Source organism: Pelobates fuscus, chromosome 12 (genome assembly GCF_036172605.1).
Source record: "Pelobates fuscus isolate aPelFus1 chromosome 12, aPelFus1.pri, whole genome shotgun sequence".
Lineage (NCBI taxonomy): Eukaryota > Metazoa > Chordata > Amphibia > Anura > Pelobatidae > Pelobates > Pelobates fuscus.
In genome coordinates, this window is record NC_086328.1 from 126,065,350 (window position 1) to 126,089,455 (window position 24,106).

At 40.0% G+C, this 24,106-nt stretch overlaps 1 protein-coding gene across 1 annotated transcript in view; it reads right to left on the minus strand.

Annotated features, from left to right (window-relative positions):
* The window catches only part of MYBPC3 (myosin binding protein C3), an 87,910-nt gene that overhangs the window by 54,857 nt on the left and 8,947 nt on the right, over nucleotides 1–24,106 (minus strand). The window contains exons 2-10 of the mRNA XM_063438225.1: nucleotides 19,474–19,734; nucleotides 18,385–18,486; nucleotides 18,067–18,165; nucleotides 17,726–17,874; nucleotides 16,504–16,621; nucleotides 15,010–15,058; nucleotides 12,529–12,573; nucleotides 9,568–9,624; nucleotides 6,135–6,137 (exon numbers count right to left, since the gene is read on the minus strand). Of these exons, the coding sequence (XP_063294295.1) occupies nucleotides 6,135–6,137; nucleotides 9,568–9,624; nucleotides 12,529–12,573; nucleotides 15,010–15,058; nucleotides 16,504–16,621; nucleotides 17,726–17,874; nucleotides 18,067–18,165; nucleotides 18,385–18,486; nucleotides 19,474–19,734 (883 nt within the window). The remainder of the gene's footprint in view (nucleotides 1–6,134; nucleotides 6,138–9,567; nucleotides 9,625–12,528; nucleotides 12,574–15,009; nucleotides 15,059–16,503; nucleotides 16,622–17,725; nucleotides 17,875–18,066; nucleotides 18,166–18,384; nucleotides 18,487–19,473; nucleotides 19,735–24,106) is intronic.

The following is a 24,106-nucleotide window of genomic DNA, read 5'->3' on the forward strand; positions in this document are numbered from 1 at the left end:
GGAGCACTGCACGAAGCGGAGAAACGGGGAGCACTGCACGAAACGGAGATATGGGAATCACTGCATGTAGCGGAGATATGGGAATCACTGCATGTAGCGGAGATATGGGAATCACTGCATGTAGCGGAGATACGGGAAGCACTGCATGAAGCGGAGATATGGGAAGCACTGCATGTAGCGGAGATACAGGAAGCACTGCATGTAGCGGAGATATGGGAAGCACTGCATGACGCGGAGATACAGGAAGCACTGCATGTAGCGGAGATACCGGAAGCACTGCATGTAGCGGAGGTATGGGAAGCTCTGCATAAAGCAGCAATACGGGGAGAACTGCATGTAGCACAGGTACGGAAAGCTCTGCATGAAACGGAGATATGGGAAGCACTGCATGCAGCAAAGATACGGGATGGCAGATGGAGGAGATACAGAAAAAATGGAAACATAGGAAGGAAGCGATTTGTATAGAGAAGGTACAGAAAGCAACGAGTGAGGAAAAGGTACAGGAAACACTAAATATATATGAAGTACAGGAAGCACTGTGTATAGAGAAGGTACAGGAAGCACTGGATATGTATGAAGTACAGGAAGCACTGGATATAGAGAAGGTACAGGAAGCACTGGATATAGAGGAGGTACAGGAAGCACTGGATATATATGAAGTACAGGAAGCACTGCATATGTATGAATTACAGGAAGCACTGGATATATATGAAGTACAGGAAACATGGGAAGGAAGCGATTTATATAGAGAAGGTACAAAAGCAACGGGTGAGGAAAAGGTACAGGAAACACTAGATATATATGTAGATATATGAGATATGGGAAGCACTGCATGTAGCAGAGATATGGGAAGCATTGCACGTAGCATAGATACGGGAAATACTGCATGTAACAGAGATATGGGAAGCACAGCATGTAGCGGAGAGCACTACATGTAGCGGAGATACGGGAAGCAGTGCACGTAGCGGGGATACGGGAAGCACTGCACATAGCGGACATACAGGAAGCACTGCACATAGCGGAGATACGGAAGCACTGCATGTAGCAAAGATACGGAAAGCACTGCACATAGTTGAGATACAGGAAGCACTTCATGTAAGGGAGATACGGAAGCACTGCATGTAGCGGAGATACGGAAGCACTGCATGTAGCGGAGATACGGAAGCACTGCATGTAGCAGAGATACAGGAATCACTGCATGTAGTGGACATACAGGGAACACTCCATGTAGCAGAGGAGGTACAGGAAGCACTGGATATGCATGAAGTACAGGAAGCACTGGATTTAGAGGAGGTACCGGAAGCACTGAATTTATATGAAGTACAGGAAGCACTGGATATGGAGGAGGTACAGAAAGCATTGGATATAAAGGAGGTACAGGGAAGATGTACAGGAAGCATTGGATATAGAGGAGGTACAGGATGCACTGGATATATATGAAGTACAGTGAAGCATTGGATATAGAGGAGATACAGGAAGCACTGGATATAGAGGAGATACAGGAAGCACTGGATATATATGAAGTACAGTAACCACTGGATAGAGAGGAGGTACAGGAAGCACTGGATATATATGAAGTACAGTGAAGCATTGGATATAGAGGAGGTACAGTAAGCACTGGATATATATGAAGTACAGTAAGCATTGGATATAGAGGGGGATATAGAGGAGGTACAGAAAGTACTGGATATGGAGGAGATACAGGAAGCATTGGATATAGAGGAGATACAGGAAGCATTGGATATCGAGGATGTACAGGAAGCATTGGATATGTATAAAGTACAGGAAGCACTGGATATAGAGGAGGTACAGGAAGCATTGGATATAGAGGAGGTACAGGAAGCACTTTATATAGAGGAGGTACAGGAAGCACTGGATATAGAGGAGGTACAGGAAGCACTTTATATAGAGGAGGTACAGGAAGCACTTTATATAGAGGAGGTACAGGAAGCACTGGATATAGAGCAGGTACAGGAATAATTGGATATAGAGGAGGTACAGGAAGCACTGCATATAGAGGTGGTACATGTAGGATTGGATATAGAGGAGGTACAGGAAGCACTGGATATAGAGGAGGTACAGAAATCATTGGATATAAAGAAGGTATAGGAAGCATTGGATATAGAGGAAATACAGGAAGCACAGAATATTGAGGAGGTACAGGAAGCACTGGATATAGAGGAGGTACAGGAAGCACTGGATATAGAGGAAGTACAGGAAGCACTGGATATGGAGGAGGTACAGGAATCATTGGATATAAAGAAGGTATAGGAAGCATTGGATATAGAGGAAATACAGGAAGCACAGAATATTGAGGAGGTACAGGAAGCACTGGATATAGAGGAGGTACAGGAAGCACTGGATATAGAGGAAGTACAGGAAGCACTGGATATAGAGGAGGTACAGGAAGCACTGGATATAGAGGAAGTACAGGAAGCACTGGATATAGAGGAGGTACAGGAAGTACTGGATATAGAGGAGGTACAGGAAGCACTGGATATGGAGGAGGTACAGGAATCATTGGATATAGAGGAGGTACAGGAAGCACTGGATATAGAGGAGGTACAGGAAGCACTGGATATAGAGGAGGTACAGGAAGTACTGGATATAGAGGAGGTACAGGAAGCACTGGATATGGAGGAGGTACAGGAATCATTGGATATAGAGGAGGTACAGGAAGCACTGGATATGGAGTAAGTGTATGAAGTTCTAGATGTAGGGAATGAAAAGGAAGCATTGGCTGTAGCGGGGATACTGGAAGGAGTGTACATGCACAGGGTCTGGGAGATATGAGCAACAAGAGTAGCTAAAGAGGAAATCCAGGAAGTATAGAAGGAGCAATTGGTATATTGAGAAATGCAGGAAGTGTAAGAACATGGAATATAAAATATGCAGTAAACAATGTAAACATCAGATGCAAAGGGGATAATATAATCTATGCAACAGCTCTGGATGAATAGGAAGTACAAACGAAAAACATAGTAATATCTGGAAAATGAATATTGTAAGCAGTATAAAAACACTAACTAACTGTAGATGAAATGCAGGAGGCTGGGTAAGGGTATAGGATAGGTATAGATTAGATCAGTGGTTCCCAAACCAGTCATGTCCCACCAACCATGTCCAGGATTTGTGCATTTTCCTGTTTTATTCCAATGAAGATACTGACAAAACCTTGACTGTTGGTGGGTCTTAAGGACTGGCTTGGGAAACGCTGAATTAGATACTGGAAACACAATAATAAGTTCCTATGTGTTGCAGGAAATAATGTGTGAGCACCCGTGGGAAAAGGAAATACAGAACAGTATAAAAGCAGCAGATATATATGGAGATACTGGAAGTTCTAGCAGACAGCCAGGCACACAGCGTAGTGTGAACAGTGTGCGCAGTACCGGATGTATGTAGAGCACATGTAGGAAGCAGTGCATTAGCACTGTGTGTATGTAGAGCACATGTAGGTAGGAGTGTAACATGTAGGAGGAAATGGTGTACAATAGAATACAGGAAATAGTGTAATAACACCGGGTGTATGTAGCATAGATACAGGAAATAGTGTAACAACACCCGGTGTATATAGAATAGATACAGGAAATAGTGTATGGTAAAATACATTGTATCACTATGGTAAGACATGAATAGTGGATGTGCAATAGTCATGTGATCCTATAGTTATATTAACGCATGTTAGAATGCTCATTGGGAGGAATTTTGCAGGAATTCTGGGATTGTTAATATGGGCAGAGTAGTGTAAATGTCACAGGTACGTGGAAATGCAGATAGTGGGGTCCGTGTGTTGGTTGCAAGAGAAATTCAAGCAGTGAAGTACGAGTGTTCAGAGGGTGGGGTCATAGTAAGAGTGTGGAGTGCGAAGAACGTATTGAGGGCATTCAGAGAATGAAAACAATGTTTAGAGCTTGCTACAAGAGATGGACACGCTGAAGACATGGAGATCAATATAAAAGTGCTTGCAATGTGGACTGTACTGAATACAATCTAAGGAATTGGCAGGCTTTCCATAGTGATTGCTGGGCACCTTCCAAAACAGTGCAAAACTATTTAATTGGGGCATCTATCCAGAACTATGTACGAACACAGTGGGCGACATCCAGACCAGTACGTGCCAAGGAATTCCAAGTGAATGAGGTGCTATGAAGGACAAAACAGAAACTCTATGCCCTATACTCTATTTACATCAAGAGCGATGTGGATATCCTGGTATGGTGGGACTGTTTAGTGCAGGTTAAAATAAATCTTGACTTTTGTCACTCTGCTAATCCAGAACGAAGCTCGAGTGCTGTCATCCATTGCAACATTTGGTGTCGGTATTGGCACGGCAAATGATTGTTGACTACATGATGACATGGCCAGGTGTCTTGTGACATGTGGAACCTCACAAGCATCTGCAGTGCCAAACATAGACATTTTAATTCTAGATGTTTCTGATAGGATTTTTAAAGACAATACAAAACGTTGTCAACTACAGAGGTCCGAAAATACTATACTGAGCACTATGAACAATAACTATGAACTATTATTAGGAGCTAGAACGTTTTAGAAATAAAATCAAAAAAATCAGAGCAATTAAAAGTGCGCTGTAGGAATTCTTGATCTATAGAAATAAATCTAGAGAAATTTCAGTATGATGGGTCTCCATGGTGATATAACTAATATAATGCAAGTATGCTCTGTGTTTTTTTTTAAATTTAATTTAAATTTTGATGTGACAATATTGTGTTTCATCAAAGTAGCTTATTAATGACAAACATATGTAAGAAGAGTAACTGAACGAAACATCACAGCAACGTTATGGACTTGCATTATGAGATTATAAGAGATCCCTCTCTACATACCTCAAAACAGAATGCACCTGTCATGGTTCATTATATATTTCCTACCTGTTCTATGTTAAATTTTGTATGTATTTTGTATTAATATTGTTTTTGTATTTTATTGTGTCCTATTGTCCTAATGTTTTGTGGACCCTTGAAAATGAGAGAAATCTCAATGTATTTTTCCTGGTAAAATATTTTATAAATAAATAAATTATATTTACAGTCACACATAGAATAGTTATTTTAAATAAAAGAAAAAGGAAATTATGACCGAAGAGCATCATATTAACAGTAAAGTTAGTAGGAAGCCACAGACAGCACTGAGTATCCAGTTATTGATTTTTTTTTTGGTACAGGAATATAACAAAGATTACGGGGTCCCTATATATCGTATTAACAGTCAAAATAATATATTACATTGTTAGAAATTTATCTCATCTCGAATTGCACTAGTGACTGGTATAAGGTACTCAGCTAAGATTAACAGCCCCTAATTAATGAGGACACGGATGTGGGGGGAGGGGGGATAGAAGTATCCCAAGGTTTAATATAGCGAATGCATAAACTATGTATAGTGTTAAGGACAGCAGGGTGCCTGAAAGAGTGTAATTATTAAAAAAATATAATGGGCAAAAACACAAAAAATAGACTAAATAATGGTGTAAAAGTCAGATCACTGTGGCGGATCTCTCTCCTCTCCTAGGAATTGTCACATTTACATCCTCTACTTATACTATGCACAACAAAGATCACCCTTCCAGGAATAGGAGAAGTGCTGCTCGGCGGTCCTAATCCATAAGACCGGCTTTTGCAACATGCCAGTGGACGCTGGACGCTGCGGATCCACACTGTTATGTAGCCCCACATCTGTACACGATGTTAGCGACATCGACATACGGATGACGTCACACAGAGGACGCGCGCATGCTTTGGGGTTGTAGGCTGGATATGGCCAATCAGATTCACAAGAGGGATATTTAACTCACTAATTTCTACTAATCATTGCCCTGTTGTGGTTTCCCTTTGCTGGTTATCCGAGAGTGTGTTCCTGATTGTGTTTCTTTGGTTATTGAATTTGGCTTCGTTCTGACTTCCCAGAATTCTGGTGTCCCTGACTTTTGGCTATTCCTTGCGACTGTGTTTCATTCTGTGTTCCTGACCTCGGCTAGTATTTTGACTATTCTCTGGTACATTAAGTCCGGCCATTTTAAGGTCCGGTTAGACGTTATCCTTATTCCGAATTGTGATACTAATACTGTGTGTTGGATCAATTGTAATCCTTACAGGAATAAAGGGAGTTACTCTCTGGGAGTCCCACTTGTATGAAGTAGATGGTGTTACTGAATTTTGAGGCTGGAGAAATTATGTGGCCATAGAGTCATAGAGGACAAATGCAATATTGAACCGTTGCTGGTAACAGTCATGGACCTCGGTGTTGACTACCGATATTCCACTCCTGCTTCCCAATGTTGGCGAGTTACTGGACTTTAAGATCTTCTTCATTGTAGCATTGTTCTGTTTACGTTCTGGAAAAAGGTGAGATGTGAGAATTCAAAGGCATATGGTGTCTTGCCCTGTACAGCACCTATAATAACTTTTTCTGAGATTGACTGGCACTAGACAATTACATTTTGGGAAGCTAATGGGAGAGCTTTTGGATAATTTATGCCATTAAACCTGATTTATTTGTCCTGGGTTGGGGGAAGAAGCAAAGTGCTGAGACATCTTAGATAGAGGTAATTCCGTTAACTTGATGGAATCCGGTATGCCACCAATTTATGCAGGTCATCTTAAGAGGCCTGCATCCTGGCGGTCACTGCCTGAACATCTGCTATGACCAGACCTAGGTCCACTGCGAAAATCCGTTTAAGAACCAGTAGTAGATTATGGATGTCCTGCTTAGTCGACGGTGCTTGTGAATTGTTCTCAGCTAGTACCACTGGAGAGGATATTTGATCTTGGGTTGCAATAATATGTCCTCTAAGTTGATATCAGAGCTGGAAGAATATGTCTCCTGATCTGTCAAATCTGCCTGATCTGTCTGTGGGACACTGTAGCAAGGTGCCTATATCCCATGTGTATTTACTCACACTCGCTTCCGTTTTTTGGGATCTGCGCTCCATTGTGTAGGTGCTGTGTGCCTGGTAAAGATCTTCAGACAGGGAGCCGAATGGAGTTAAAGTTGTATTCAGTCGTGCTACCCCTCCAGGCTGGAAGTTGAGCTGGGCCTCAGATCTGGTAGAGCTTTTTTGCCCGGAGTAAATTAAAAAGGGCATCAGACGATAGGCCCTGTGTGGGGAGGTAAAGGTAGGTGGTATACATGTTGTTACGCAAGTGCTGCTGAGGTCAAGGGATTTTTTTGTAATCAAGCAGGAGTTTGAGAGAAAGCCAAGTTTGAGAGAAAGTTCCACCCCCCGAATGCTCTGTGTTTTCCAAGCACCATTAGTAGGTGGAGGCTGATCTAGAGCAATATAGTAAAGGACGTTTGATTTGTGAAAGTGCTCAAGGCAATGTAAGAGTGCAGTAGAGTAACCTAGTCCAATATAAAATTTCAATAAATTGTAACCTTACAGGCTAATTTGGGGGCGAGGCCGGACCTCTGAGTGGAGCGAATGCAAGTCGATCCAGCTTCCGCATTTCATGTAAAAATTGCCTATTTACCTGCAATTGAAAGGCTTAATCTGCCGCATCTCGGATCCCCACAAAACGGGAACCAGCAGTGATCACAGTGGTGCCACTCAAGATATCTCTTGCCACATAATTAATTAAGCGAGCACTGAGGCCTACTAGAGCAGCTGAAGTGGGGGAGGTGGCCGCTCCCTTGCCGCTGATGCTGACTGGTACTTTGCATATAGGCCCTCATCCCCCCCCTATCGACCAAGAGGGGTTATCCCGGTCCCAGGAGCTTACCTCAACAATCCGCAGCTCAAGCGGAGATGGTGCGCGGGCCCTCTGCTGAACCGCTACAGAGGTTAACGCTACACAAGCTGGATGAAATATTTGCAGCATTTCTGTCTTGCTTGGCTGAGAAGCAGAAGGATCTGTCGACACCTCCAAGCTACAACTCAGCTGCTGTTATGCCTATGGGGAGTCTTGTGAAGTGTACCTCCTTTTGGGAGCAGTGTGTTTAATGTGTGTTCAAACAAGGTGCTAAAGTCAAAATATAAATGGTAGCAGCTCTTAACGCTTGTGTGGAAATATCCTCTTCTCCACACCCAAAACGATCAAAAGTTGTAAAGTGTTGTAAGTGAAAAACCTGAAAAAAGTGGAGCACTGAATTATGGATAAAGTAAACTTACCCCGCGTGGCTTAATAACGACCGTGATAGGCAATATATGTAAGAGAGAATAAAAAATACAATATAGTGCTGCAGATGGTACGTAAACAACAATGAGGTAAAACGGTGGTGAAATAAGAACACTCACATTTAAGAGAGCCTGTGTATAAATACTGGCTCCGTAATAGAGCTTGTATGCTTTTAAGGTAGCATCACACCCTTAATCCGCAGTATGGAGTATCTCAAAGAGAAAGCATAAAAAGAGCGGGGCCAATGTGCAGTCTCTTTGAAGTGATATAAATGGTGAAATGGGTAAAATGCTCACCTTTTTGAGAGCTTTGTAATCCCGGCTCTGAGGTATAATGGCTTGGTGCCAATTTGTGAGGGGATGGCACTACCCCAATGTTGATTCAGTAGGCTCCAGAGGACTTCTTAAAATATGTCTAAAATGTATTTATTTGTACAGTAATAACATGTAGCATATAGTAAAAGAAAAAATATATAGATAAAAGAATCCTATAATTGCCGAGTGAAGCGCGTTTCGACAATTACAGGACTCTTTTATCTATATATTTTTTATTTTACCAGCATATCCGTGCAAAATTATAAATTGTACACAGAGGAGGGGGAGGAGAGAGATAAACCACAGACACAATGAAACTGAACGTGTTCCATGTTTATAAAAGTTACTTTGTCAACAGTACATTTTATAAAATATTTTACCAGGAAGGATACATTGAAATTTCTCTGGTTTTCAAATATGTTAAATTCAGTTCACGAACCCAATTTTTTGCTACCGAAATTCTGCCGAGCCGACATTTGCCCAAATTTGCCAAAATGCTGGGTGTAGCAGGATGTCCTGTAACAATGCTGGGTGTAGCAGGATGTCCTGTAACAATGCTGGGTGTAGCAGGATGTCCTGTAACAATGCTGGGTGTAGTAGAGTGACCTGTATAAATGTAACAATGCTGGGTGTAGCAGGGTGACCTGTATAATTGTTACAATGCTGGGTGAAGCGGGATGACCTGTAACTATGCTGGGTGTAGCAGGGTGTCCTGTATAAATGTTACAATGCTGGGTGTAGCAGGGTGACCCGTAGAAATGCTGGGTGTAGCAGAGTGACCTGTAGAAATGTTACAATGCTGGGTGTAGCAGAGTGACCTGAATAAATGTTACAATGCTGGGTGTAGTAGTGACCTGCTGCACTGTAACTATGGATGGGGTAGCAGAGTGACCTGTAACAATGTTACAATGCTGGGTGTAGTAGTGACCTGCTGCACTGTAACTATGGATGGTGTAGCAGAGTGACCTGCAGAAATGCTGGGTGTAGCAGAGTGACCTGAATAAATGTTACAATGCTGGGTGTAGTAGTGACCTACTGCACTGTAACTATGGATGGTGTAGCAGAGTGACCTGTTGCAGTTTAATTATACTGGATGTAGTAGGATTTCTTCTCACCTCTTTTTGAGCAGAGCGCTGAAGTCCAGTTCTCCGGCTTCTTCTGCGCCATCTCCACTGTAGAGAAATGAATGAAGAGAAGAAGAAGTAAGAGTCTAGTCTTTCTGTATTCTCATCTCTGGTACCCACCACCACTGGGCCATCCCGATAATGGGCTCTTAGATGGGGCCTGATATAAAAATGTCTGTTTTTATTTGACAATTCTAACTATGTAGAAGAAGTTCCATCTCACTCTATGCAACTATGACCCCGAGGAGAAAAGTATATCTTTTGTTAAATGTCTCCTTCAAAATGATCCGTAATCTAGAACCAGCTATCTCCATGCCAAGAACCCATCTTCATGTGAGAGAAAATTTCCAAAGATCTGCTTTAAGGATCTAAAACAATGCAGAATTTAGAATCTACCTAGAGACATTTCTGGACAAAATATAAAGACCTTGGTTTACAATCAATATGATCTAAAACAATATGATTTTGACACTGTTGCACATAGAAGGTTTGTCAATAAACTGCAATCTTTATGTTTGGATTCCAATATTGTTGAATAGGTAAGGCAGTGGCTGAGTGACAGGCAACAGAGTGTTGTAGTCAATGGAGTATATTCGAAGCTTGGGCTTGTCACCAGTGGGGTACCTCAGGGATCTGAAATTGGACCAATTCTCTTTAATAATTTTATTAGTGATATTGCAGAAGGACTTGATGGTAAGGCATGTCTTTTTGCTGATGATACTAAGATATGTAACAGGGTTGATGTTCCAGGAGGGATAAGCCAAATGGCAAATGATTTAGGTAAACTAGAAAAATGGTCAGAGTTGTGGCAACTGACATTTAATGTGGATAAGTGCAAGATAATGCAACTTGGACGTAAAAACGCAAGGGCAGAGTACAGAATATTTGATAGAGTCCTTCCAGCTGAAGTGGTAGAGGTTAACACAGTAAAGGAGTATAAGCATGCTTGGGATAGGCATAAGGCTATCCTAACTATAAGATAAGGCCAGGGACTAATGAAAGTATTTAGAAAATTGGGCAGACTAGATGGGCCGAATGGTTCTTATCTGCCGTCACATTCTATGTTTCTGTGTAAACTGCATTCCATTTAGGATTAAAGCATAAAACGTACTGAATATTGTGTGTCTGTATAACAGTTTATATTGGTCCAATCATACATTTCTGCTCAGCATCTAACACAATTGTGAATACGCTCTCTCTCTTTGTATCCAATAAATCGAATTAGTGGGCACGATGAACCTCTTTTTCCTGAGTGCTTGCTCATTTTATCACAATTGCTGTAATTTGTTTTATAATGAGTACAAGACCTGGGTGGGTGACCGGTTATCAAAATATAGGGGTACGGTCAATTAGCATGTGTACAGTTTGAAGACAAATATACCTGTGTATGTATGTATACAGTAATGTACATACATACGGTATGTACACACACACGTTCCATAGAAATGCAAACAAAAGACAAACATTTAGATAGTTTTTTTTTAGTTTTTTTTAACAGATCCCACATTAATGAAAATTTTTGTCTAAGCCAAATTATCAGGGTATCCTATAAAATGGCTTCAAAATAAGATACTTATGGAAAATTTAAATCAGGTATACAGTATAAATACTATACTATACTTATAAATCCTAGAAAGGACAGGAAACGAAGTCTCTGGGAATGTAGAGAACATGTAACATTATATCACACACATGAAATTAGAGGTGCACATTTTAAGAGTATAGCAATATATAGACATATCGCCTGCGCGACCCTGGTAACTTCAGAGAAGCATATATTTTTGGGTGACAAGTGTAAAGTGAGACTCCTTAGACTGGAGGTGCAATAAATCTGCACATTGGGTGAGAGAAATCTAGGTCTGACAGATTCAAGCAGCGCATGCAATGGCAGATGGGAGATACAGTGCTCATGGGTGGAATGAGGCATGTGACATTACAAGCACACTACTGTATATACTTCTAAATTAGGTGATGGGGTGCACATAGTGAAAGTGACACATGATAGACCTCACACCATGTCCCAGAATTAAGTTGTACTTAAAGTCCAAGAGGATGACTTTCGCTGACAACTTGTATGGAAATGCAGTCAATTCTGGATCATTTACATTAGCTCAGCAGTGTCCAGTTCTCCCAATGATGCTCAGAAATGTTCCACCTAAACAGCTCCTGACCCACCCTCCTGTTTCTCGTGTCAGTCAAAAGGTTAACAGTAAGATCTACGTAGAAGAGACACATTTACATAGTTTTCTAAATCTAGATTTTATTTCTACCGTTTTCTATTTTTCAACCAGTCCCCCTCTTTATGTCGGTCCTTCCCTTATTACAGTTTCTGTCTTCATATAAGTTTCCCCCTTTTATTCCATCTCTTCCCTCTATGCCGCTAACAATGTTTCAACTCAATTTAGAGATTGGGGAAAACTCACAGGTCATACACAGAGAGCGCAAACGTTGAGCACACGCTTTGTGGCATTCAGAGTCAGTTGTTTTTTCTGTGCCATGTGAGTCCTTCTGAGCACTATCCTTGCATTTCTCAAACTGATACATCTACAAAATGTTCCTGGTAGCAACAAGCTTAGAACTGTAGTAAAACTGCAAACATGTGTGCATTGGCTTACTTACTACTGTGCCCAGCAAGTGTGCCATGGCTTATTCCCCCCTGCTAGCACAATCAACAGACCAGTTGCCCATCATCTACAACTTCTATGGTGATGACCACACCTGGGCTGGATGGGATTTGCAGTTCATTACTTTACGATATTGCATAAAGTGCACTAACAGGGTATAGTTTTTCAAAAGAAGCAATAACTTTGGAAACTGAAAAAATGTCTCCCCAATACATTTTCACTAGACGTCACATGTCAAGGTTTCCCTGTTGGGGGGCTTTGTGGTGCTGTTTTAGGAAGAACATCATTGGGGTCTGTTGGATTGATTGCCTGAGCAATGTTTAGCTACCTTCCAGCAAACGAAATCCTCCTCCTCGGTCCTCCTATTAGGCTCCTGGGTGGTTTTCACAGACAGACATTTTAGAGGCAGTCCCCCATCACTACCATTTAATTGTTACAAATTATCGTTCTCATTTCTAGAATGCCAAATCAATAAAATAAATCCGTAAAATAACAAACAACTTTATTGATGTCAACTAAGAAATAACCATAGAATGGATCTGGTTGACTAAAATAAGTGCAACTGCATCTTAAATTTGTGCTCGCACATATATTTCAAATTAGCACCATAAAATAAACACATTTGTATACAATTTCTTTGTTATAGGTCAGGGGTAGGCAACCTTCGGCACTCCAGATGTTGTGCACTACATCCCCCATAATGCGCTTACACCCACAATGCTGGCAAAGCATCATGGGAGGTGTAGTCCAAAACATCTGCCGTGCCGAAGGTTGCCTATGCCTGTTATAAGTGTTAGACAAAAACAAAAGGGATTTACCTTGTTTTATTAGATCCGTTCACGGGGCTAGAATACTGCGGTTTAATAGCAGCCTGTAAATCCATGTATTCTTAGCAGTTCGGGTTTTCATCCAAGTTTCGGAGGCTTTGGTTGGCTGAGTGTGTGCTAACACTCTCGGCCAATCAATGCTGTTCAAATTGGGACTTAAATTGACATGGCAAGTGTTCATGGACGCTTGAGGGACCCTCAGTTTGTGCCAAAGAGTTGGCAAAAATTTTGACACAGAGTATGGAAACGGTGCTAGTAGTCTGGTAGCACATAACCACTACAGGGAGCAGAATAAGTATGATTCTTAGAGTGTCCCTTCAAAAGATATTTTAAGATTCCTTCAAGGCAGATGTCAATTAGCAGTTAGATGTACCCTGGCCATACTCCTTGCTCATTCCATGTGGTTTGGGATAAATGGGTGGGTCAACAAAATGTAATGTGATAAAGATAGCCATTTTTTTCTTTTCTATTATTATTATTATTATTATTATTATTATTATGTTTTATCTTTAGAAAATGAAAAAAATAAAAACCACGACCACTTTACATCACATGGCATTAACAAACGTTCTAATTATCAATAATTATGATGGGAAGCATTATTGGTACTACGCAAAAAGAAAAACGAACATGACGATTTTCTAAGTGGAAAGCAAATAACATAATAACCCTCTGCTGTTAATAAACATAAATACAACATATTTCTGCAAATTTGAAGGCACAGTTGCATAGATTTCTTTGGTCTGAGAACCTTAAATGTCTTAATTGACTCATTAGGTCTTGATCATCCCATTGGTACAGCTCTGCAGAATTTGTTGGATTCATAAATAATAATAATAATAATAATTAAAAAAAGACATTTAAACACTTCCCGTTAGCAGTTTCAACTGTCCAAAAAGGTCATAAAGAAATATAAAAGTTAAGAGGAACTATTAAAAGGCAAAATATGGAAGACAAGAAAATAATCAAAATAAGTGTTTGTAAACAAATCAGGAAAGAATACGAGACCTTCTTATGACAGTACATTAATTACAAGAAGATTTAACTGGCACTGGGGTAGTTGGGCATCGGTGGATTGAGAAGCCAAGCTTACATAATCACAGATGAGATATCAGCAATAAATATTATCTGCAATATCATCCCAAACCTAACATCCCAGGTGTGCAACACAACACATAGGTAAGCAACAGGGTTGCAATCTGATGATGTAAAACTAAGCTCTTTGGCTACAATCACCAAAAATTTGGAGAAAAAAGAAGAAGCATTTGACGAAAAATAACACCATGGCATCTGTTAAGCACGGAGATGGATTTATGAAACTTTGGGGTTGTGTGGCTGCCTGTCAATGGCACAGGAAATATTGTAAAGATTGAGTGTATAATAGATTATTAAATATCAAAAAATCCTGGAAGCGAATCAGTCAGTGAATAAACAGATGCTGAAAAGGGTTAGGGTATTTTAAGAAGACGATGATGAAAAATCACACATCAAATTCAAACATAAACTACTTCAAGAATAACATATTAATCCTAGCGTTGATCTCAAACATTCAGTGCAAGAGGGACAGTCTAAAAATATTTCCGAGCTAGACGCATTTTATAATGAAGAATGGAGAGGAATCCCTGAAGCAAGATCTAAACCACCATTAGATGGCTACAAGTTGTATTTAGAGTGAGTGACTTCTGCCATAAAAGATATTACTATGTGACAGGGTGATCACACTGTGCACACCTCACATTTACTCCTGTTTTCACTCAAGGTAAATGTAGCAAATAAATAGTAACTGTATATTAACAAAATCAGAAATCGGTAGAGTTGGAGCTTGCACTTTTATTACTAAAAAGGGAATTTTAACTTCTTTACACTTGGAAAATAAACAAAACATGTAATTTTGTCAGGGGTTCATGCCACTGTATCTATACATGTATAAAACTCACTTTACTTTTAATTCCAAAGAGTGGAAATTTGTGATAGACACTTACGTGCGTCTGAAGGCGGAACGTATATCTATCTCTCCAGCGTTAGATGCTTCTGTAGAGTTAGAGAAAGAAAATGAAAAGTTAATGGAAAAGTGCAAAATATGTCATTCTTATCCTGTTAAGAGATAAACTGAAAATTGATTGGCCACAGAAGAAAAACAGTTTACCATAAGCTCAGTTCTACAACACAGACACATCAGTGTCAAGTACAATACAAGCAAAATCAGTTTCAGATTTCATACTTGATGGACACTATGGGCCAAGGAGTTCCTAGCATCTACTGGCTCCTTCTTTGTTTCCATGTTACTTTTCATTGGAACGAAGAAATGAAATAGAGGGCATATGAAGAACTAAACTTTTTGAAACCTTACGATGAAGGTAATTTAAAGAGGTCATATACAGAGAGGTTATGATGATTCAAGGCCTGGCATATGGTGTGAGATGCTAATACCTTGACTGAATTCATGATAAGCAGTATAGTTTAGAAAGTCCAAAGTGAGAACACACTGACATCCATCACCAAATGTGACATGCATGGGTGACCCTATTGGTGGACGTGGTGAGTTACAAGTCAAATCGGGGGGATTGTGAAGTGCTTGTGCATTGAATGGAACTCCAAATTAATCTTAGAGCTGGCACCTAAGTTATTATTAGGTGTTATTTGATGCAAAAGATGAAGAAACATAATTTTTTTAAGTGATGAACTGTGGCTGGAATTCTGACTGATCCACCTTCCCCTGGTGATCTAGAATGAGGGAGGAAGAGAAATGGCTTCTCATGATACTGATCCCTTTTCACTACGCAATCTTCCACAGCTCCCCACTGCAAAACATGATGGCACTAAGATATGATGTCATACTCTGGCACCCTGTTTACTTACAGCAAGAGGACATGAAATGGAGCGGTTCTATTAGTCTCCAACAGCAAAGGAAATGGGCGCCTCACTTAAAAACATCGGGAACCCAATCTCAGAATTATGATCCATCCCAAGAAGGTATACAATGGTGGATGCAGTGGAGATCACAGAAAATATGAATTTTTAACAGTTGTCCTAATATGGATCAATATTTTTAAAAGTTGATTCTGAAGACCAACATCCGTCATCACTATAGGACTACAATGTTTTCTCAAAAAACACAAGGAAATGACTTAAGTCTGATTTGCCCGTGCTATCAAATAACAAAATCACAATCTAAGTGTTCTAGGTCCAAACTTAAAATCTTAGTATAGTGCATTGTGACAAATTATTTTCACGACCAGAGTAGGGTTCATGTCCACCTTGTTTTATACTTTTTATGTTCCTCCTTTTACACTATTTCTCCATGAGTAGTCTTGGTGTCGCAATATCATCCTACCGAAAACGGCAAGCAGAGGACATGTGGAATGGGAGTAACAACCTTGACAGTAACGCACATTCTAATACCAGCTACAACATTAGCAATCCAAATTATACCAGTGATAAACACGAGAAACTGTTATGATGAAGTCTGAACTCACCGTTAACATTCAAGTTGAAGTTACAGCTATCAAATTTGTCCTTGGAGGAAACCTCACAACGATATCCACCAGCATATGTGTTTTTTGCCTTAATGATACTAATCTCAAAAGTATACACCTAGAAATGAGAAAAAGTACAAAAAGGAAATAAGAATAAAGACGGTGTTGGTAGCAATATGTGCATCCCTGGGAGTGGTCTCCATTGGTGGAGGGATGATAGAGGTCTGTGAGCACCAAGTCTAACTAGAAATGTTGTCAGACCCACCATATTTAGCTGGAAACATGTCACTTTTCCATACAGTTGTAAAGTATATAAAGAGTGCTTCTGCAACATGCACATTTAATCAATCGATAAGGCATCCCAAAGTACCTTGACCAAAAATTACTTTGATCAAGGTTTTGGGTTCTCTCTTGAAGCAAACTAATTCTACATACAATGTACTTTCTCAGCCTTTCTTATATGCACTTTCTTAACCACTAATCTCTCCCATTACTCTTGTTGACAAAGTTAAAATATTTCTAGCTTTTTGCTTTAAATACGGTAATATGAAACATACACATCACTTGTGCCATACTACCTCATTAGAGGTTAGTGAATAGAGGAATTATAAATACCAAAGCGTCCTTTGCAGAGTGGGACAGCTAAGGAATTCTGGATCCCGTAGTTCAGTCACAGTCTGAAAATCACATGGAACTTAACAAATAATTTACATAATTTAGGTAAATTAATTTCTCCCAGCAAAGCTTCTATGAAACCGAAATACTTTTTATTCCTGTATTCCTTCAACCCTAGTTGCTACACACGCCGGAGGAGCACGATATGCTTAATCTGTTACCTAAATATTCTACATACTGCCATGTGATATGTCAGCACAGGTGTTTTAAATCACTCTTTTCTGGTTAATCTAGAAATTATTTTTAGAGGGTTTTCATATAAATTATTATAGGATGCAATTTATATAGTAAAAGTTTAAAGAGTAAACTCAATGTTTATGGGAAATTTTTCCCAGGCTTGGAAGCAGAAGGCGGTAGTCAGTAGAAGCAGAATGCTGTGTTTAGTCCCTTTAATTTTGGTACATGTAAGTAAATATCTATCTATGCCAGGTGATCTTGACCTATAGCAATGGAAAGTTGCATGGATCAGAACAATTTATGGGATAAGGAAGTCTCATATTACATAAATTTAATATGTAACCAATTAGGCAGGCAAGCTCCACAGTACCTTGGTGTTACGGTCGTAAGTCTCTGTGATCTGAAGGTGCTTCCCTACTTTAGTGGACAAGTCCATCCATTTTCCTTTGAACCATTTGGCCACTGGCTTCTTCATCAGGTTGGCACCAGCGACTTTTGCTGTAAATTTTATGTTTTCCCCTGGAGATTTAAAAAAAACAAACAATTAGATGGGTTCAATATGACGTCTGTGTCAGGTAACATCTGTGTATCAAAACATTCCCGTACCCATTTCAAGGAGTGATTATTGTTCCTTGAAACATTATAACACACAGATTACAATAAACTAAACAGATACATGAAAACAATGAACAAGTCAAGAATGAGACTGACCGACAGTGACCTCTCCATCAGTTGGTCTCTGAATGAATAGTCCGATTTCATCTACAGGAACTTCTGGTTGAGGTGCAGGTGCAGGTGCAGGTGCAGGAACTAAGAAATTAAAATCAAAACAATGCGGTGAGTAATACTCAGTTCAGCAAAAGGACAGAGGTTGTACAACAACAAGATGAACTTACCGCATACATACCACTGTATTAGGCAGAATATCAGGGTCCACGAAATTCTGTAGCAACTTGATATACTTTATATAGAAATTAAGCAGTTCAACTTGTAAAGACCCTAGGTTGGATACAGTTATGGTCTACTTACCCTCAGCCTCTTTCTTTTCTTCAACAGATGGGGCAGCTTCTTCGGGGGCAGGTGGAGCTGAGCTTTCTGCGGCAGGAGGAGCAGGGGCTTCCTCAGTTTTTTCTAGGGATAATTAAATATTACAAAACAATCAAGAACCTTCAACAAAATGATCTAGATCAGGGGTCCTCAAACTTCGGCCCCCCAGATGTTGCTGAACTACAACTCTGATTGATGATTCTTTGAATTACATAGATAGCCAGAGAATCATGGGAGTTGTAGTTCAGCAACATGTGGGGGGCCGAAGTTTGAGGACCACTGATCTAGATAGTCAATTACCACTTTCTTCTAATGCAGTACGATGTGCAGAGTTACATTGTATCTGATTGATTTATCTAGCACTATACATACATTTATTTTGGTAGATGGCCTTTATTAAAAGCAACCCCTACTGAAAAAAACACCTCCAGAAACACCACTTCTTTTTCCACAGTTCAACAATTTCTAAAGACAATTGTTTTAAAATATACAAGGGATTGTTCCCTAAGCACTGAATTGCAGTGAACTGGAAAACCAAATCTAAATGCAAAAATCTAGAGAAAAATACTTAATATGGAAAATGTATCCATTCCACTATATTCACAGGCACTTAAACCTACATTTTGCGTTACAGTTTAGTAAATCAACCCGTAGAGTTCATATTGCACCAATATATTTTGTATAAATTAACTATTGTATATGTTTGGAAAATGTGTTTTTACGTACATGAGATATTCCTGTCATTCATTTATATAATCATATTATTATAAAGTGGTGCATATATTTTATTAAAGGTGGTGTGCAGCATTTATTTATATTGTCTAGTTAACAGTAAAGGGGTACTAGGAATCATTAATATTACATACACCCTAATCAATGTGTATATGGTAGAATGTTCTTATGTGTGATAAGATATATTTATATATGTTCTCTAAATAAAGCTTGACTATGTGCAGAATTATATAATATTTAGACTCAGTCTCTGTCACATCACGTAGTGAGTTATATATATTGGTGAAAAAACAAATACTAAATTATCCAAAAAGACAATTTTCCCCCTAAGACTCCTACCTGGTGCTTTGACCTTCAGTTCAAATTTAACTTTTGATGTCCCGGCAATCACGGAATAGACCACTTCATCCTCGGCAGCAGCATTATTGATTGTCAACGAGTGGCTTTTGCCATTAGCCTTGATGACGAATCTGTCACTCGGGCTGATGTCAACATTATTTTTTTGCCATTTCACCTTAAGGGCCGGCTTGTCTGTCTCGGCCTCAAAGGAGACAGAGCCACCCACCTGAACTTCTGCAGATTTTGGCTTCTTGGTGAAGGCTGCACAAAAGAAACAAGTTGAAAAAAAAAAAATAAATTTCATCAGACAGAGCCTATATTCTAGGTCAAAAATGTCCAACTAGAAAAATGCTGGCTTGATGGCACCTGCAAGTTCTTTCCTGTAACCCTAAGCCTGCCCAGTAACTTCATACAGGTTGACCTAAAACTGGTTTGTTTTAGGTTTTGGCTGGTTGGAATACAAAACTTAACCCTTTCTCAACACAGTCTTCAAAAATAATGAAACATCACAAGACTATTGTGGAATTCACATATGCTTCACAATATGAAACTTTGAAAATATGAATATATTAATATATACTAATTTGCATGGCCACAGTGGCCATAGGCCTTTAGTTCAAAAGATATTAAGATTTTATTTCCACTTCCAGCCTTTATTGGCATGACTGGAAAAAAAACAACACAAATATTTGATGAACACAAGTTATTGTCCCTCCTTTATACTGTGTGATACAAACTGATAGAGTGGTCTCATGCTGTCTGTCAAATACGCAGGCAAGTACAGCGCCTCACACTGGTGGGAGGACAATTAATCAGTACCAAAAACCACCAATATCTTTTAAACAAAATTGCTATCGCCAGTCACTAAAGGGCCTAATGTGGATCAGCACACTTCTCACTAAAATGAGAATTGTTGGGAATTCAGTTAATTCAGAGTGTTTTTTTTAGTTTTAGACCAAAACCAGACAAACTGGAAGAATAAATATCCGCCGTGGAGAATTTTTCCAGTTTAGCGATTTAGCATTTACATTTAAAATCCCCTTTGAATTCACTTTTCGCTCTTCAATTCTCTCTTTAGTGAGTAAAGCTCTAAGTCGCCAGTTCAGTCAAGTGTATAATTTTTCTAACTTTGCTAGTCTGATCTTGTTTTTACATATTTTATAAGTTCAGGATCTTAAAGCTGTGATGTATACTTTAAAGATGTATTTGGTGAGATATATTACAACCTATATGTTAATTCCAGATAGCTTTCAGATAAATAATCAAACCCGGACAACCTATTATACTTTATAATACGTTTATTTGACAGGGCTGTCTTAAACTTATTTTGCATATTTTGAATTCTCCCCAGCATTATAGAATAACATGTCTAGTACTCTAGAGTCTGGAATGGGTAAATTCCTAGTACTGCATTTTGATTTTTTATTTGCCCCTTTATGTTTTCTAAGCAGACCATTTTTCTGGCTTTATATAACATTATGTAATTATTGCTTAATAGCAATAGGACACCTCAAAATATAAGATACAGTATAGAAAGCATTTTGTTTTGTTCCAATAGATTACTACTATGAATGAGAACCTTTAAGACCATACGTGTTACAGTATGGATCATATGAGTTATAAATGACACACATTTAGGGTTAAATTTACAATAAATCTTTTGAGAATCGACACATTAACTCATATGACAATCTCACGGATACTTTCCAGAACATTTTTTCCATTACCATTTCGAATGGCGCTATACCCTACAACAGGGGTGCCCCAACAGGTCGATCCCCAGATGCTGTAGAACCACAACTGCCATGATGCCTTCCAGGCCTTCAGGATGACAAAGCTTCAAGGAAACTTACTTTTAAAACATCTGGGGATCTACCTTTTGGGTATCCTGCACTAAAATATACAGTCAAAATCTAGTGATCACGTCTCTTCCTTTGAAGAACTGTAGTCACACTGATGGAATCGGACAGTAATCATTTTTAGCACCAAGAAAGACCGGACAAACCACAGAAAAATACTTTTCTAGCATTTAATTAACCGATACCTTGTAAATGTTCAATGTGTTTGAGCGTGAATAGATCTAACATAGCCACAAACAACGAGTTTAAGAACTCATTACTCATATAGAGCAGGTCAAGTACCATTAAGCACGGTAACAACAAAATGAAACAGTGGAATACTCAAAATGTCCCATTTGACCAAACTTAAAGAGACACACGGAAGTCAACGTTGATTTGGAATGAATGCATGTTACCTATTATCACAACTGCTCTTTAACCCCTTAAGGACCAAACTTCTGGAATAAAAGGGAATCGTGACATGTCATACATGTCATGTGTCCTTAAGGGGTTAAACTGACGGAAACAAGCAGGTGAGATTACATTGATTGATGAAGAACTGACCAGGTGAGATTACATTGATTGATGATGAACTGACCAGGTGAGATTACATTGATTGATGAAGAACTGACCAGGTGAGATTACATTGATTGATGAAGAACTGACCAGGTGAGGTTACGGTGATTAATGATGAACTGACCAGGTGAGGTTACGGTGATTAATGATGAACTGACCAGGTGAGGTTACAGTGATTAATGATGAACTGACCAGGTGAGGTTACGGTGATTAATGATGACAGGTGCTGTGCCGTCAAGCACAGTTCTAAGTTAAACATTTCTAATTTTGGGAGTACTAATGACAGAAAAATAATGTGTGATGTGTTTGGATATAGATCATCTAAGAAAGTATTATGACTTGGACTGGATCCAGATCTGGACTGTGATTTGCACCTATAACAGTAAAATGGTTACAATGAACTATTTCTAAGCGCACGGGCAAAAAGTCACTTAGACAACCTACATGACCTCAATGATTTCAATTGTTGGACAACCTACAGAACCTAAAAAAACTAAACTTTTTAAAATTCATAGCATCTCAAAGACTTCAAATGTTGGGGAACCTACAGAACCTTGAAGACGTGAACTGCTGAACCTTGCAGAACTTTAAAAACTTCATCTGTTGAGCTTTATAAACTTCTATACAATCTCAAAGTTTCAACTGCTGAAGAACCTTCAGAACCACAGAAGGTTTCAAGAGCTGATAGATGCATGGCACAAAAGATAGTTTATTCTAGTTTGAAAGATGTTATGTAGCAATGCGTGTGTGAGATGGGTGAAGTGTGTGTGAGGAGTGAAGTGCAGTGTGTAAGGGGTGCAGTGTGTGTGCAAAGGGTGCGGTGTGTGTGTGTGAAAGGGGTGCAGTGTGTGTGTATGTGTGTGTGAAGGGGCAGTGTGTTTGTGAGGGGTACAGTGTGTGTGTGTCAAGCAGTGTGTGTGTGTGTGTGTGTGCAAGGGGTGCAGTGTGTGTGTGAGAGGGGTGAAGTGCAGTGTGTAAGGGGTGCAGTGTGTGTGAGGGGTGAAGTGTGTGAGGGGTACAGTGTGTGTGAGATGCAGTGTGTGTGTGCAATGGGTGCAGTGTGTGTGTGCAAGGGGGCAGTGTGTGTGTGTGAGGGGTACAGTGTGTGTGTCAGGCAGTGAGTGTGTGAGGGGGAAGTGTGTGTGTCGGGCAGTGCGTGTGTTGGACAGTGTGCATATGGGGGTGCAGTCGGGGCAGTGTGTATATGGGATACAGTGATGGCAGTGTGTGGATGGGGGGCAGTGTGTGTATGGGGCTGCAGTGGGGGCAGTGTGTTATGGGGGCGGTATGTGAATGCAGTGTGTGTGGGGGGCTCATTCAAACAAACATGTTTTTAAATTAAAATAAATATTCTTTATATCCCTCCTCCCTGCTTATTTTTGTCCTGGGAGGGAGGACATGGGGGTGAAACCCTGGTGGTCCTAGTGGGGAGTGACTTCTAGCCTGCAGCTCATGGGCTAGGGTTCACACTCGTGATATCCAGAGCATTGCCATGGTAACCACTGCAATGATTCAAGCTTGCGAGAGGAGAACCTGATGGAGCTGTAGGTTAGAGCTCCTGGGGTCCTCTCCCTTCCCTCTTGGCTGCCCAGCAAGGTGTCTGTCGGCCAGTGAGATCTCTGAAGACACATAGCAGGGCCTGCGCTTGGATAGCGCAGACCATGCATAGACCGGCAGTGGAGAGCAAGTCAGAGGGAGAGCCTCTGCACTGGTATTTGCTCAGAAGGGGGTGGACAATTGCCCCGTTGCCCCCCTGGATCCACCACTGATCTGAGCAGACATAAATTTAACTGAAGCATTGCAATAAAAATACTGGGACATTGTCTGATCATGTCACACATTAATAATCAACGTAAAAGTCCCATGTGGACCTTGGTTTTGCTATATTTAGAGAATACCTTCCATGGAACAAGTGCAGTAGATACATGAGTTTGAGTGAAGAAGTTCAAAGTAGGGTTCCATCATTTGGGGTGCCCTGCTAGTCCATCATTTCGTTCGGTTTCTCCCATGTGCTTTTGGGAATGGAAATCAATGTTGCAGAGAAAGTCTAAGTCTCCATTTGTCTAGTGTCCATATCTGGAGCCCATTTAGGAAGTAGTAAAGAAGAGGAGTATGGAGTGAGAAAAGTAAATATCTTGTGGGTAATATCAGAAAAGGGAAAGAAAAGCAGGTACTATACAAGGCAAGCAGCCGAGGCCCTCGGACCCACCCTGTTCCCA